This window comes from Mytilus edulis, chromosome 5 (genome assembly GCF_963676685.1).
Source record: "Mytilus edulis chromosome 5, xbMytEdul2.2, whole genome shotgun sequence".
Lineage (NCBI taxonomy): Eukaryota > Metazoa > Mollusca > Bivalvia > Mytilida > Mytilidae > Mytilus > Mytilus edulis.
In genome coordinates this window covers 89,196,644-89,214,329 of record NC_092348.1, presented here as the reverse complement: position 1 = coordinate 89,214,329, position 17,686 = coordinate 89,196,644, and the positions used below count along the sequence as shown (strand labels likewise).

General features: G+C 30.7%; 1 protein-coding gene across 1 annotated transcript; it reads left to right on the top strand.

The window, feature by feature from the left end:
- Positions 1–68: 68 nt before the first annotated feature.
- On the top strand, positions 69–14,241 carry LOC139524760 (leucine-rich repeat-containing protein 69-like). The gene is made up of 9 exons (XM_071319819.1): positions 69–279; positions 1,998–2,124; positions 2,574–2,646; positions 5,134–5,329; positions 5,823–5,894; positions 6,948–7,049; positions 7,454–7,494; positions 10,739–10,877; positions 12,533–14,241. Exons 1-9 carry the CDS (start codon positions 103–105, stop codon positions 12,641–12,643), a joined length of 1,038 nt encoding a protein of 345 aa, XP_071175920.1. The 5' UTR covers positions 69–102; the 3' UTR covers positions 12,644–14,241.
- The last annotated feature ends 3,445 nt before the right edge of the window (positions 14,242–17,686 follow it).

Below are 17,686 nucleotides of genomic sequence, written 5' to 3'. Positions count from 1 at the left end.
CTTTCAATATCTTAAAAATGGAATAAAGAAACATTTATTTTATATTTACAAATAGATGTTTTTCGAACACACCTTAAAAGTTAGCAACAAGAAAGCGTCAATATGGCGGACACCTTGCTAGTCCGTGCATTGAAAGGGAAACCAAAAACGTTGAATTTGTGTAATAAGAAACTTGACAAGGTTCCAAGGGCCATTGGAAAATTAGACTGTGTTGTACACTTGCAGTTGAGAGGGAATAAATTGAAGGATTTACCTATAGAACTTAGCCATTTGTTTCAGGTTGATATTTCCCATAAAATATAATTTTAAATTCTGTAAACAAATTTGTTATCAGAGTTAATGTTTCTTATTCAGGTGTAACAACTCAGAAAAGAAATTAGCATATCCATACTGAGTATTAATGTAAATGAAAAATACCGGCTCAGTTTGTCGAGAATATGAGGTATCAGGTCCGTTCGCGCCCAATATACTTTCGCACCCTACACGTTCGCACTCTACACGTTCGCGCCCAATTTTAATTCAAATTCCAGTTGAATAATTGGAAAATCATGATTGTTGTTTTTAATTGCTTTCGTGTAAATACTGAATGTATTTATAGCTTGGTATGAGTAAACATTTGAAGATTTTAAATGAAAAACACAAAAGATAATTGTTTTTAACAGCTTGGTCCCTTTGATCTGAAACAATGAAACAATAAAATATAGCAATACACTATTATAACCAAAACATGATAAAATTTATTCAACACACAAAAAATAAAAACGTAGTCAGAATCTCACTTCATTTTGAAACAAGTCATTGAATAAAGTTATAGCAATACATAAACCAAAACATGATTAAGAGTTATTCAACACAAAATAAAACGTTGACAGAATCCCACTTTATATAGAAAGGAATATTTTTTTTTTAACAATACACTATCCAAAACATTTCAACACAAAAGAAAAATGCTGTCTCACTTTATTCTGAGACAATGAAAACAATTATACTTATAAGAATAATACTTGCCAAAACTTGATTACAAAGTTATTAAACACAAAACCAATTAAAATTGGGCGTGAACATGTAGGGTGCGAACGGTTTTTGGGTGGAAACATGTAGGGTGCGAAAGTGAAAGGGGGCGAACATGAGTGGGTGCGAACGTGAATGGGCGCGAACGGACCCGGATTCAGAATATGATAACACATGTGCACTCGTGCAGCATTTATCTGTTCAGCCACCATAGTGTTAATTAACAGCTACTTATTTATTGTGTGGCATCGCAGTATTAACATTTGAGGTCAAGTTCCTATTAATATAATTGGTCAATTTCATGGTGAATTGTAGTATTTGTAATATGTTTGTAAGATTCATCAAATTAATAAACGGGGTTGGAGTTATTGTCAATGTGACAATGACCCCAACCTGTTCCTTTCTGTGCTGAGATTAAGATGGAATGGCAGACTAGTTTACTCCCAGTAATTCAAAGAATAACGGGAGAGTATTTACTCCTTTTTTGACAAGATTTTATGAAAATGACAACTTGGACCTTTAATTTGAATCTGATTAAATTCAATTTTTATGACTAAGTAAAAAAAAATTTATTCTATAAGTCAAAAAAATAGGTAACACTCAAAATGTAAAAGTGGAAAATTAAGATGCTATTTATCTCCCCTGAAACAGGTACATTTGTATGTTATGGCCTTACAGTTTATCTTTTGTATTATGTTTTAGGTATCAGATACTAATTTGTAATACAAATGTACCATCTATGTACCAATACAATGCATCAGATAATTCCCTTTCCTTAATTAGAATATTATAATATGATAGGGAACCGAGGTTTTACAAAGACACATCTTGAGCTGTTTTTAATGAATAAGCTATACAGGCTGACCAAAGTTCAGTAGACATTAACCAATCTGTAACATCATATAGCATATGTATTGTGACAAGACCTGTTCTTTCTTATTTTAATAAGGCCACATGTAATAACAAAATATCTTTTTGTTTTATAGTTACAGATACTGAACTGTGGAAACAATGAACTTGAAGACTTACCAGAAGTTTTGGAGTATCTCACTATGTTGGAGAAATTACATCTGTTTAACAATAACCTAAAGAATCTGAACCCCAAAGTCCTAAGTATGTATTGTTCATCTTTTTAAAGTGTTATTTACTGATTATCAAGTTTTATATGATATAATTGATATGTAATGTAAGTCTTAACAATACTGTTGTTGAAGAGTGCCACTGTACATGTTTAGTAAATAAGGGTAAGATTGTTGCAAATGCATTTTTACAGAATATTGCAGCAAAAGAGTTAGTTCTAGTGTTTACATGATTGTTTAACTTATTATATTGTAATGTTTTTTTAATGTGTTAAACCTGCATTAGATTGTACAGAATTTGTCTGAACAGTTTCGAAAATTATGCAATAAATTTCTTCTATTAACTTTCGATACTTTGTTACTCATGTTAGCATTTTTACATATATATGTGTATATTACGTGAAGTAGCTTATGGTACATGTTGTGTATAATTTATTCAGTTAATGTATATATTTTTGATATTGATTGTTAGTTTATTTTCAGCACATCTGAGAAACTTGACATTCTTGAATATAAATAATAATCAACTCAAGACTTTTCCACCAGAAATATGCAGGTAGGTAAAAAAGATTAATCTATTGTTAATAGTTAAAAGAGTGTACACACTAAAATTCCATTTTTGCATAAATAAAATTTAATAGTTAAATTGGTGGGGAAGGGGGAATGTTTCTGACATTCACTTATTGCACTTAGAAGGTTTAAAACATATGGTATTACAATAATGTTAATATTCACAGAGATTTCAATGTACCATGTTGACTTATTTGTAGATAAAAATCTTGTCTTGAACTAACATTTATTGGGATGCCATTAATTCAAATTTCAGTTTTGTTAAGCTTCATACAAAAGAAAAGACCAAAAAGTTATAAGATTGTACTATGGGCTTGCATGTTAATTCAGTTGGTTAAACGTGTGACTTTTAATACAATAATATGTCCGTCATGATTCCCTTACAATTTAATTGTTTTGGTTTTATTTAAATGGACACTTTTGATGAACAGTTTCATTGCCATTATCAAAAATCCAAAATGCACCTGACCAAATCAAACTTTCTTAAAAACTGAGAAGTTTTGCATTACCTCCCCTTATTTTACTGCAAAATTAACAATAAAGCTCTTATTTCCACTTGTACTTCGAAATTTTATACAATTAGCTCTGAAGCAATGAATCGTGTAAGTTAAACGGCCTGTACTAGTCCATTTGAAAAGATATGAATTGAATTTTTGCCAAAATAGTTAGACAAAATTGAATTGTCAAAGAAATTTTAAGGTAAGAAAATGTTTAAGATGACAAATTTTGATGAGAGAAGAATCAGCTTCATTTTCAAGACATCTTGTCTACTCTATACTATATATTTATCAACCCCTGCTTTAATTATTGTACCCCACTTTGAAAAAGTCAGGGTATACTGTTTTACCTCTGTCTGTCCGTATGTCCCATGAATATTTTTCGTGGCATCTTTATCAGGAACTACAATACCATGGTTTCTGAAATTTGGTTTCAGGGTTTATTTAAGTCAGCTATACCATGTGATGTGTTTTCAGATTCATCACTCAACAACTTCCTGTTTACCAAATAAAGGCAACAGTAGTATACCGCTGTTCAAAACTCATAAATCCATGGACAAAAAACAAAATCGGGATAACAAACTAAAACCGAGGGAAACGCATTAAATATAAAAGGAGAACAACGACATAACACTAAAATGTAACACATATAGACAAAATCCCACGAGAATAACAAATATAACATATATATATAACATCAAAACCAAATACATGAATTTGGGATAGACAAGTACCGTGACACGTCTTATCGCAATGTGAATTTACACTCAAAAATAAGAGAAAACAAACGACACAACGTTATAATGTAATACACACAGAAACGAACTATAATATAACAATGACCATATTCCTGACTTGGTACAGGGCATTTTTAAAGGAAAAAATGGTGGGTTGAACCTGGTTTTGTGGCATGCCAAACCTCGCACTTTTATGGCCATGTGAAATATAACATCAAAATGACAACACAGGACTACAATATAAATAAATTGGAGAACACAATTGACAAAGAATCACACGAACAACAGCCAACAAAAGGCAACAAATTCAAAATTTTAATACGCCAGAAGTGTATTTTGTCCACACAAGACCTATGTGTGACGCACAGATACAAAAGTTTGAAAGCCGAAACGAGTACAAAGTTGAACAGCATCGAGGACCAAAAGATCAAAAAGGTTGTGCCAAAAACGGCAAGGGTTTTCCGTTAAGTTACCAGAAAATCCCTATAATTTAGAGTAATTTATACTTTTGCAAACAGTAAATTTAATAAAATGAATATTCAAAAGATGTACATGATAAAGCTGAAGTATTAACTAATTACAGGAAACAACTGAAATACATTTACATAACCAGACATTAGAAACACAAAAGTAGACACATCCGAATACGTTTAAACCTCTACGCCAAGTGACGTCCTATTTGAAACTGAAAAATGACGAAAAAATGACGTCATTAGAATTAGTAAAACAGAGCATCAAAAAATGAAAAATGACGAAAAAATGACGTCATTAGAATTGGGATTAATTTAAGATTATATATTTGAACTAAATACTGATATTGCATTTAATAACAAAGCACATTTTAATTCTTATTAATATAAAACTGAGGTAGCAATTAACTATATTATAAAACTATGTCAGGTTTGTTATGAATCTAACTTCAAACGTAAAATATCGTACTGATTACTTTGAACGAAATCAAATCTGATAAATGAAGGCGGTGATTAATTTTCTTTACCATAACACAGAAATATACTTTGTATCATTTTAAATATGATAGCCAAGTCGAAAATTTTCATCACATTTTTTTCATTAATTACAATACCATAGTTTCTGAAATTTGGTTTCAGGGTTTATATAAGTCAGCTATACCGTGTGATGTGTTTTCAGATTTATCACTAATCAACTTCCTGTTAACCAAAATATTTGGACAAGGGTATCATCAGTGAGCGGTAACTCACAGTTTCATTTTTTTTTTAGATTGTCCAGTTTACAGCATTTAAGTTGTACTAACAACCAATTGACAGAGTTACCAGTTGAAATGTGTGCTTTAATTAGACTTGAGGAATTCCATGTAGCTGGGAACCAGTTAACAAGCCTTCCATTAGAGTTTGGATTTCTGGTGAATTTAGAAAAATTATATCTACAGAAGAACAAAATAAGAGAATTACCAGAGGTATTAGTTTCTAAAATATCTAAAGCTATTAGCTTAAACTTTGACTTGTAAAGATATGCAATTTTGTTTTTTATTTTTACTTAAAAACAAAATTTGAGTACAGGTTTCAAAAGAAAATATAGTGTGATGGGGATTCTTGTTTTTTTTAAATGTGGATAAACTATAATTGTAAAGAAAAGAACATTCTTTATGGAGGGTGGTAAAGGGATATTTTCGTGCAAAGTGTTTTGCCATTTATATTTCACGTGCAGCTGTTCTTTATTCACTGTGTTTCATGAAATCGGTGAAAAGATCAACGTGCAAGACATTTCTAATTGTTTGTTCAACTTGAAATGGCAATTCTATTTTGTGTTCTTCCGTGCAGATACTCCCCCTTTACGCCCCTCTTTATGTGTAGTGATACTTTAAAAGCAGCTTTTACATTAAATTTTGACTTCTTTGATTTATTAACAATACAGCATAATAGATGTAACATGTATTTTTGTATTTGTAGAGTTTGGGGAAATGCTATAAGTTAAGAACATTAGACATTGCAGCAAATGAATTGAGAATATTTCCTACAGAGGTAACCATTTAAAATGTCTTAATATGTTAATATCTTGTTTCACATGTGAATGTGATGGAGTGTTTTTAAATAAAGCATATATATTGTATTGTATTGTATTGTAAAGTGAACAGTTTTAGAATATACATACTAATATAGTTATGTGGGAACAAAGTACATAAAGTTAATATCAACACTTGATATAAGCAGTGCTTTTTTTAAATGATTTAATTGTAGGTTTGTCTAGTGACCTTTTTTAATTCCACTGATTAATATAAAGGGGGCGTTTAATCTGAATTACCCATCTGAATTTATGAAACTAGTGTGGTTGTGTTGTTGAGTTGCTGTCTCATTGAATTTATCACCAACATATTTTATATATAAGGTTGATATATGTCCACTTAACATATTTGAATACCTTATATTAGTGTTTTTTTTTATTTTGTTTAATTTTAAGCTAAAATGTTTAAAGCCCTGTTATATATATGATACTTCAAAAATGAACATACCAAAATATGCTATGCATCGCCATGCAACATAATTAAGTTCATAAAAATGAATAAAAGGGGCAAGATGAGATAATAAAATTAACACAATCACAACAGTAGTGATAAAACTCTTAAAATGCAAAAGATCTCATCTTTACAGTGAAAACTTCAAAATGTTCTTATTTATAGATACTGTTTAGTATTACTCATTTGATCATGTCTCTAAATTTGAGTTACATAATAGCAGGACTGCCCTTTACAGTGTCAAACGGTCCTTTTCGGCTATGGTTAGTGTCAAATTGGTTAAAATTTTACTGTGATTCTTCAAAACATCCTTATCTTGATTCTTCAGAGGCCTCAAATAGTTATTGTTGCTTTTTTATTTTTTTTACGTGATTCTTCAAAATTAGTTGAAGTGTTATTGTCTTAATGAAAGTGTACATTTGATTGTTGTGCACCAAAAATTACTTGTTGTTTGTCAGGTATTTTTACCGTCATTCATCATGAAGGTACCCACATTACAACCCTCATATATATTATTTAATCTATGTTTAAGTTTACATGAGTTAAATATATATATTTACAGTTAGCATCGTTACCTTTAAAAGAATTATTTTGTGAAGCCAACCCATTGTTACAGCATATTCCAGTCCACTCAGTACAGGAAGAAGAAGTTCTGTCATTAAAGGTAGGTAACCTCCTCAATCAGGTGGTACATAACACTACTGGGAGATAACTATGTAAAATCATATGAACGCTTTAATCACAGTCTAATGTGAAGAAAACATGAAGCTTCTCAATGATCAAAATAAGTGTTTGTCAAACTGCTATATATCCAACCAATTTTTTCCGATAATGTGTCTGGTTCGAGTATTTTTAAATTTGGATATTTTTGTCAAAGGTTCAAGGTAGAAATTTTGTACCACCTTAATACATTAGTTTCCTAGGTTATATATATGAAAGTAATAAAGGTTTTAACATCTTGTTTGTACATGTATTGAAAATAGAACTTTAGATTTAATAAGAATCATTACTTATAGAGTCAACTTTGAGTCAATATGCACTGAATCAAATATTTACTGTGCTTTTCAGGAAATGACAGCAAGATATGTGATGAGAGAACTTAAAGACAGGTAATAGAACAGACCAGTAACAATTATCATGTAGTGTAACTAATTTGATCTAAGACATCAGGACACTTTATACTTTGACCATTTATGGTCTGTCTCTACACTTATTAAACCCCTATAGAGCTAGAGATTTAGTTAATGGCTATCTCTTGAACAAACAAGTCAATAAAATTGAGAATGGAAATGGGGGATGTGTCAAAGAGACAACAACCTGACCATAGAGCAGACAGCAGTCAAAGGCCACCACTGGGTCTTCAAAAAAAAAAATGAAAAAAATAGCATTTGCAGAAAAAACACTATTTAGTTAAAAAAATGCATATTTAGTTGGAATACTAGTGTTGAATATTAAAAAAATAACTTTTAATACACATCACTTTAATAAAGAATTCATATTAAAAACTTCTACAGAAGATAAGGAGAATAGCTCACCACAAAGAATCAAAAGAAAATACTGTAAATTCATTGATATTCATTGGATACAAATTTTTGTAGATTTTGTGATTAAGTTAACTGTGCATTGAAGTGTTCAACTGTGTAAAGGTTTTCTATAGTCTTGTTTGTAGACATTGGCAAAACCACAAATTCAAACATTTTCTAATTTACAATTTAACAAAAATTGGTACCCACGAAGAAAAAAAATGAATCAACAGAATAAATATAACTTTTTGATATCTGCATATACTTCTTGTTTAAGAACAAGAAATTGAACTAAAGACCTTATCTATAATGATAATCATTATGGATTGGTTTAATGAAAATATGAAATTATATATATTCAGGTTTTTTTTTAGTATAACTATTTATCATGTTCATTAAGCTTTTAAATTCTCTTATTTTAAGAACTAACACGATTTCCAGGTAACTTTGCTTGAAGAAAATAAGTCAATGTAGATGTTGTATGATATTTTCATAACTATTGAAAAAACTTAATTAATGTCGTCACTATTTTTATAGGAATTATCTTTAGTAGATGTTGTAACCTGATCTTTGTTTTTTTAAGATAATTTTATTTATACATATTTGAGAGAATTTCTTATTTCCATGGCACGTAGTGTAACGAGAATTAATTGTCTTCTCACATAGTAGTTTGAAGCCGTATGAATTTTTTGGGCAGGAAAAATTATTGTGTTTAATAATAGGTGTATATATGGTCATTTCTAGCCCTGCCTTACTTGAGTGAACATCAATTTTTATAACATGTACATTAAGAAACGTTTTTTTAAATATTTTGTATATAAGTATGTTCAAATTAGCATTAAAGTTAAAACTTTTTGTTATATATAGGTGATATGGCTATACAAACGTAATCGGATTTGGTTATTTCAGATTCTTTTCTGTCTTCAAATTATTTTCATTTAGCCGCAGTCTTTTGACTGATAGCAGATTTTTTCGCATTTAAATGTTTTCTTATATGTTTTTTGAACATTCTTATATCAAGTGCGGTCAAACACTTGGGGTTTCGCCTGGCATTGACAAAGGACACAGGTTTCTAAAAGTAGTTTTTCCTGGACGGCTACGAAACAATTAGATATAAGTAGAAGATATTAGAAGTCATTATGGTTGCCACAATTTTTAATGTGTATTGATGTGACATGTTTGTACATATTAGTTTAATAAAATCGGCAGCTCAGAAAATACACAAGCAGCAAACATAATACTGTATCATACTTTCATCACTGAAGTTTTTCTGTCATGAAAATTGCAGCAGATGTGACATTAATTTTTGCTTCAGCAGAGACAAAATTCTCAGAAGCCATATAATAGTTTTACATTTACTGTGTTCAGTAGGCTGCCTTATTTCATTATGTTGTTATAGAGCCAAGAACATAAGTAATTTTGTAAAGAACATTGATCCAGATTTTCTTTTTTAATCTTAATTAGATAGCAACAAATGGTTGATTTTGGTAAGCATCTTTTTTCCTGGTTTCAAACTGTATTAAAAGTAAAAACATTAATAGCATAAACTATATCTTTTAGCTTTTATAAATATTGAGAACATTTAATAAATACAATTTGTGCATACTTCAAGAAACTAGTATTAATTTACATGTTTTTGTTGAGCAGCTTGACATCGGGTTAGTGATCCGGCGGAGGCGGGATCTTTAGCTAACTTCTTAAAAGCTATATATTTTAGAAAGTGGAAGACATGGATGCTTCATACTTTTTATATAGATGCCTCATGTTATGAAGTTTCTGTCAGTCACATGTTCAATGTCCTTGACCTCATTTTCATGGTTCAGTGACTACTTGAAAAAAAAGTTAAGATTTTTTGTGATGTTCAATTCTCTCTTATTATAAGTAATAGGATAACTATATTTGGTATGTACGTACCTTGCAAGGTCCTCATGCCCGTCAGACAGTTTTCACTTGATCTCGACCTCGACCTCATTTCATTGATCAGTAAACAAGGTTAAGTTTTGATGGTCAAGTCCATATCTCAGATACTATAAGCAATAGGTCTTGTATATTCGGTTTATGTTGTATATTCGGTGTATGGAAGGACTGTAAGGTGTACATGTCCAACTGGCAGGTGTCATCTGACCTTGACCTCATTTTCATGGTTCAGTGGTTATAGTTAAGTTCTTGTGTTTTGGTCTGTTTTTCTCATACTGTATGCAATAGGTCTACTATATTTGATGTATGGAATGATTGTAAGGTGTACCGGTACATGTCTAGCTGGCAGGTGTCATCTGACCTTGACCTCATTTTCATGGTTCAGTGGTCAAAGTTAAGTTTTTGAGTTTTGGTCTTTTTTTCTAATACTATATGCAATAGGTCAACTATATTTGATGTATGGAAATATTTTATGATCTATATGTCAGCCCCGCAGGTTTTATTTGACCTTGACCTCCTTTTCAAGGTTCATTGCTCAGTGTTAACTTTTGTGTTTGGTCTGTTTTTTTAAACTACAAGCAATAGGTCAACTATATTTTTTGTATGGAAGAATTGTTAGCTGCGCATGTCTGTCTGGCATCATTCATCTTACCTTGACTTCATTTTCATATGGTTCAGTGCTTAATGTTTAGTTTTCTTGATTAATGTTAAGTTTATGTGACAGTTGTAATCATGGGAATAAAACTGTATATTTAGGACTATCAACATAATATCAATAATTAGTAAAGAAGGCGAGACATTTCAGCGTGTGCACTCTTGTTTTTAACTTAGTACTGTTTTGTTATCCAGGCAACAATGACTTCTGTCATACTTTGTAAAAATATATTTCATATTTTATATTATTATTTTTTAGGTGGTCTTATTTACGGAAAGCCATTCGACATTACCCCCAAATAAAAGATATGTTGGCCCAGGCCAGTAAATGTGCTGTGTGTGGTGAATCATTCCTCAATACTTGGTTAGAATGTGTCAGATTTGTGGATGCTCAAGGGGTAAGAATTGATTGTCCAATCAAAAGCCTGCATTTTGTAAAGTGTAATATGTTTATATCTGGCTTGTAATTATCTAATTGTATATTATAAATACAACCTAGTTCTGGTCTAAATAAAATGTAATAATCATAATTTAAGATGTCCCTAAAAATTCGTTCCTTTAGTTATAACTTTCACACACTTATTCCATTGCAAAGAGATTCTTTGTCAGAAGTTATTTCTGAGTTTTGCTATAACTATAGCTTCAAAAAAAAGAAATACATATTAAACTGTTGTTAGAGAAATATGTTAAGCTGGGAAGCAAAATTTGATAGCTAGTAGTATATGATTATTACTGGATTTCTTTTTCCTAGAAAGATTAAAAAATCATCATAAATACAAGGTTTCTGGATATGCTGTGGATTCATTGATTTTTAGTGGAGACCAATATCTGTGAATAGACTACTATCACATTACAGACTTTTGACTTTGGATTATATTATTTTTTAGCTCACCGGGGCCCAAATGCCCCTATGTGAGCTTATGCCATTACTTGGCGTCCTTTGTTGTCCATTGTCTGACGTCGTAAATTATTTCAAAAAATCTTCTCCTCTGAAACTACTTGGCCAAATACCTTCAAATTTTAGCTAAATGTTCCTTAAGGTATCTTGTTTATAAATTGTATCCGAAGTTTTGATTCATTGACAAACATGGCCACCATGGCTAAAAATAGAACAAAGGGGTCAAATGCAGTTTTTGGCTTATATCTCAAAAACTAAAGCTTTTAGAGCAAATCTGACAAGGGGTAAACTTGTTTAATTGGTCATAATCTACATGCCCTGAAATTATCAGATGAAACGAACAACCCATTGTTTGGTAACTGCCAACGAACTGGTAGTTTTAACGAAGTTTTGCCGTTTTTTGTTATTATCTTGAATATTATTATAGATAGATATAAACTGTAAGCAGCAATAATGTTCAGCAAAGTAAGATCTACAAAAACGTTAATATGACTAAAACTGTCAATTGACCCCTTAAGGAGTTATTGCCCTTTAAAGACAATTTTACACAATTTGTTCATCAAGTTTGCTAACAGTTAAATATCTTCTCCTCTGAAGTACAGGTGAGCGATTCAGACTCTTGAGAGCCTCTTGTTTGACAGGTAACCTAATCTGTAGTAAGACATCCTAGTACTCTGTCAAGTAAGAGCAACCAGTCACGTTTTATTGACAGAGTATCAGGATGTCCAACCACAGAAAAGGTAACCTGTTGAAAACATATAAACTGGAGTATGGAAATAGTCTATGGTAGACAAATTGTAATTTCCTATTGATTTGATTTGGTGATTTTTCAAAATCTGAATACAGATCTAAACAAAATGTATACATTCTTGAATAGTTAGATTTATTAAACAACATATACCCATAAAATCTGTGAAAATTGGTACCCCAGGAATAATAATGAATCCATAGTAATTAACAAATCTTTGGGTACCATTGCTCTACATGATAATTGCTGCATTTTTTGTTGATTGTATAATTAGGAAAAAATATCAGAAATAAAGGTATACTTGATCGATATGATTACCTACAGGTATTTCTTCAGAATACTATTACTGGTTTTTTATCATTTTACAAATAAAACAAAATAATGATACAGGTCATTTTTAATTTCAGGACCTTAAGCTGAATAACTTAAATGGACTAGTGCCTGTTCGAGCTCTTCTGTGTTCATACAAATGTTTTAATTCTGCTGGACATGACTATTATGGGGTAGCATTTCCATAACCCTGATGATATGTATTGTTATGCTCTTTTTATACTGAAATGCCTGTATTTATTAAGCAGAACTGTGATATTTCATTATGCCATTATTTTGCACTGCTGATAATTTTTTTATTAACATTTTCCTGAGTTTAATTTATGTGTATGATCCACTGTTTACCTCAGAAATCTCAAAGTATTGGAGGTTATCTGCTTTCGGTCATTTACAGAGTTTTACTGAAATGTTATAAATTCGTTTAGGAGGTAATTTTAAAAATACATAGAGGTGAATCTGTTACCTTGTAGTAATATTGTTTAGGAAGATAAAAAAAAATGTTCCAAATAAGAATTTGATTTATACTGTGAATTTGTAAATATTGTAGGATACAAATTATCATGGATTTTGGGAGTAATCAGGAATTTAAATGTTCAACAAATTACACTTTTTTTAAAGGCATGAACCCAGACTTTGCCAAAACCACGAAATTAAATATCCATGAACATTTTTTTTTTCTCAATCCACAAAAATTGATACCCACAAATATAAAAAAATCCACAGTATTAGGGGAGATACCTCAATTTGTTTAATTAATGGGTGACTGAATTTGAACAAAAAATATTTTTCAGTTTTAGAAAGAAAATATTGATTTTTGTTCTTAAACTATTCAATGAAACCTGTCTCCTCTAATAACATGTATTACATTTGAAGCATCAAGTTTTGTTTAAGTTTACAAAATTAGGATTCAGATAACCTACAAAGCAAGGGATTTGCTTTCCATTTAGCTTTATAACTTCATCTAAAGTTATCATAGATAAAAACAAGTATTATATTTATATAACAGACATTATATTTTAAATGTATGGAGTGTTCATTTATGCGAAAAATTCTCATCATATCTTTACTATTACTTAATTGTTCAGCAATTATCATTCATACTATCTAATTTTTTATAGCACATTAGCTCGATCACCAGCAATCTATTCTAAAATTGATAAGAGTTTTGATATTTATTTCTGTTCTATGAACTGCAAAATATAGGTTAAAATTGAGAATTAGCATATATTTATTTTTAAATTCAGATCATAAACATGTGTATTAACTTATAAGTTTGATGTGACCACAACTTCATAGTAGTTTATTTTGATCAAAAACTTTGAACTTATACAGGGGAAAAAAAGCCCACATACTTGAAAACATAATGACCATCTACTATTGTGCTCTTTTTTAAAAATGTACAAAATTTACAGGTATAGATAAATTCGTTAGGGAGCAACAAAATGCTGAATGTCTATCTTATAAAGTTTTGAATAATTTCTTGAAGATGATTTGAGGGTGCCCTGTGAATCTTCAGATAATCAAAAAATTGTATATGAAGCATTTTTAATGATTATATAACATTGCAATAATTAAAAACTTGCATTTTCTTGTTTTTCTCTCAGAAATATTTTACTATAATAGCACATAAATGAATCTTGCATTGTTGTTGAAAATATTACCATTCATTAGTCTTTTTACACATATATATTGAGATTTTTTTTGTATCAAATGTTTTCTTTTTTATGTTAAATCGTTGTACATGTATTATAAAGATATATGAACTGTTAATAAAAGTGATCTGTTTCTTTTGCATTATTAATGTTTAATGAAATTCTGTTAACACATGCCATTCCATGGTGGAATGAGCACGCAGGTTTCTATTGGCAAATCCTTTGTTATGGTACTTGGGTGTGTATAAAAGTTGGTGTATTGTAAAATTCTGCATCACTGTAAAAACATGTTGGTTTTAAAAAGTTGTCCTGTTTTATTCATATGTCCTTTTGAACAGGTCCTGTCTAGTTTGTTAAAGAAGATATAAGAACAAAGATGTAATCCCACCTAAAAATGAATTCATATATAATTAATTCAGTAAATTAAAAACTTCAAACTTCAAACACTGCCAACAGTACTGCAAAATGAAAGTTCCAGGGGTCGGATAAAGTGTATAACATAAATTTATTTATGGATCTGAATTGTAACAATGAAAAAGTGAAACTGAAAACACCTGAAACATTATTACAATACTGTGTTGGACTGATAACTGGACAATGTAATGTGCGAGAGTTGAAGATTTTAAGGTTCATGTTTTATTTAAATGCACTTTTAATTTCCATGTATTTTTTTACATTCAATATAACAATCTTTCACTGATTAAGATTTTTTAGTCCAAACTTTGTTAGAGATTTCAAACAATGAAATCCAAAATATTTTCTCCACTACCAAATTGTAGGTAAAAAGAATAACCAAGGTAAAAAAAAAATTAAAAGAACACAAGAATATGTCCATAGTACACACATGCCCCACTCCAATTATCATTTTCTATGTTCAGTGGACTGTGAAATTGGGGTCAAAAATATAATTAGACATTCAAGTTAGAAAGATCATTGTCAGTTTATTTTCAATCTAGTATCTTTCGTCCCTCTTTCATTAGGAACATATGTACAAAGTTTCAAGTTGATTGGCCTTCAACTTCATTAAAAACTACCTTGACCAAAAACTTTAACCTGAAGCTGGACAGACAGACAAAAGAACGAATGGACACATATACCAGAAAACATAATGCCCCTCTACTATCGTAGATAGGGCATACAAAACATGTTGTTAGGTTAGGTTAAGTGAAAAAAATATAGACCGTATTTGTAGCATCATTGTTGACTCTAAGGTATGGATGATCAATTATTCATCAACTGGTCAAATTTACAATCAGGTTTAACCAAAGGTATAGGCTAAGGAGGTAACATGTACTCAAGTTGAAGTAGAATAAATGAGGAAAATGTCAATGGGACAAAGATGATGCCCCTGCTTGTATATAATGTTATAAAGGGACATAACTCGAGAACCATACGAGTGACCCTTTCTTAGCTTTTATTTGATCAGAGTTTTGTGGTAATAAACATTGTTTATAAGTTTCATAACATTTTGTTGAGGCAATTCAAGTTGTAGAACAGAAATGGAAAATTCAGCAATGTTTCTGTATGTAAAGGGGTATAACTATTACGAAGCATTGTGATAAGATTCATGACATTTTGTTGGGACAAACTAAAGAAGAATTCAGCAGTTATTCCGTTTGTAAAGGGCATACCTCTTGAACAGTAAAAGTGACGCTGTCAAAATTCAAACTTGATCTAAGTTTTGTTGTATTGTGTATAAGATTCATAACATTTTGTTGAGGAAAATTAAAGGTGAGAATGGAAATCAATATTGGGACGTAAAAACATACAGGCAGACGGACATATAAAATAACAAGGGTAAAACTTAATGCCCCCTCTGCCATTACAATGGCAGACAAAATACTGATCATTACGTGTTTACAGAATATCTGGGTTTTTTTACATAATACTTTTTTTAATCAGCAGCATCATAAAATACATTTTGAAGTTTTTAGTGAGTTGAAACGATGAACTTAAAAAGCTACATACTGTGTCCTGCGCCAAACTGATATTTCAAAATTACAGTTGTACATTTTAATAAGTTTTTAATAACCAAAGCAATTATTGTTATGCCCCACCTACGATAGTAGAGGGGTATTATGTTTTCTGGTCTGCGCGTCCGTTCGTTCGTCCATTCGTTCCTTCGTCTGTCCTGCTTCAGGTTAAAGTTTTTGGTCAAGGTAGTTTTCGATGAGGTTGAAGTCCAATTAACTTGAAACGTATCAATGACGTCATGCGTCTTGTCTTCTTATACAAAATTTAATTCTGGTATCTATGATGAGTTTATTTTCTATTCACCTGTTGGAACAAAGAAAGCTTATGAATACATATTTTGGGTCATCAATGCTCTTCAACTTCGTACTTGTTTGGCTTTATAACTATTTTGATCTGAGCGTCACTGATGAGTCTTACGTAGACGAAACGCGCGTCTGGCGTACTAAATTATAATCCTGGTACCTTTGATAATTATTGGTAAAGTACTTTCGATTCTATTTTAGTACTTTTAATTCAAGAGGAACAATGGACATGCACAAGTACAAGACACAAGTTTTTCGTTAATGTCTCTCAACGTATTTACATGACAAAATGAAAACGTTATGAATTCTAGAATTCCTTGTTTTTTCCGTTTCACCTGTATTGTTTTTCTGAATGTAGTGTAGTTCCTCGAAATATAGAGAAAACATTGAGAGATAATCGTTGTTTTAATATTCTTGAATGTTCAAAATGCAGCAATAAGCTAAGTAAACATTGTTCACAGTTTTATTTCGGATGACACAATAATCAACCTGAGAAGCTAAGTACTAGTATATGGATTGTTCATATACTTAGCTAACATGTGAATGAAATCAGTTGAACATAGTGCAGAAAAATATACAAGAAAACTATAAATAAAGAAAATACAATTTACATTGTTCGGTAATCTTAAAATTGATACAAATCAGTTTTACCAAAAAGGAAACAAAACAGGTAAAGAATTTGAACTTGTTTTAATATCTTATATGTTTTCGCGCTACAAACTACTGTCAGATTGGATTGCATTGTTATTCCATCCAATGAACTGTACAATAAATAAAACGAGCTCGACATGGTATCCACTTTTCAATAACACTCTCTACATTCATTATTAGCTAGACCAAAACCTATAACAGAAATGCAAATAGTTATCAAAGGTACCAGGATTATAATTTAGTACGCCAGACGACGCGCATTTCGTCTACACAAGACTCGTCACTCTCATATCAAAATATTTTTTAAAGCCAAACAAATAGTTGAAGAGCATTGAGGATCCAAAATTCCAAAAAGTTGTGCCAAATACGGCTAAGGTTATCTATACCTGGGAAAAGAAAATCCTTAGTTTTTCGAAAAATTCTAAGTTTTGTAAACAGGAAATATATAAATAAAGGCAACAGTAGTATACCGCTGTTTAAAACTCGTAAATCGATGGACAAAAAACAAAATCGGGGTAACAAACTAAAACTGAGGGAAACACATTAAATATAAGAGGAGAACAACCACACAACATTAAAATGTAACACAGACAGAAACGGACTAAGCATTAGACAAAATCCGATTAGAATAACAAATATAACATCAAAACCA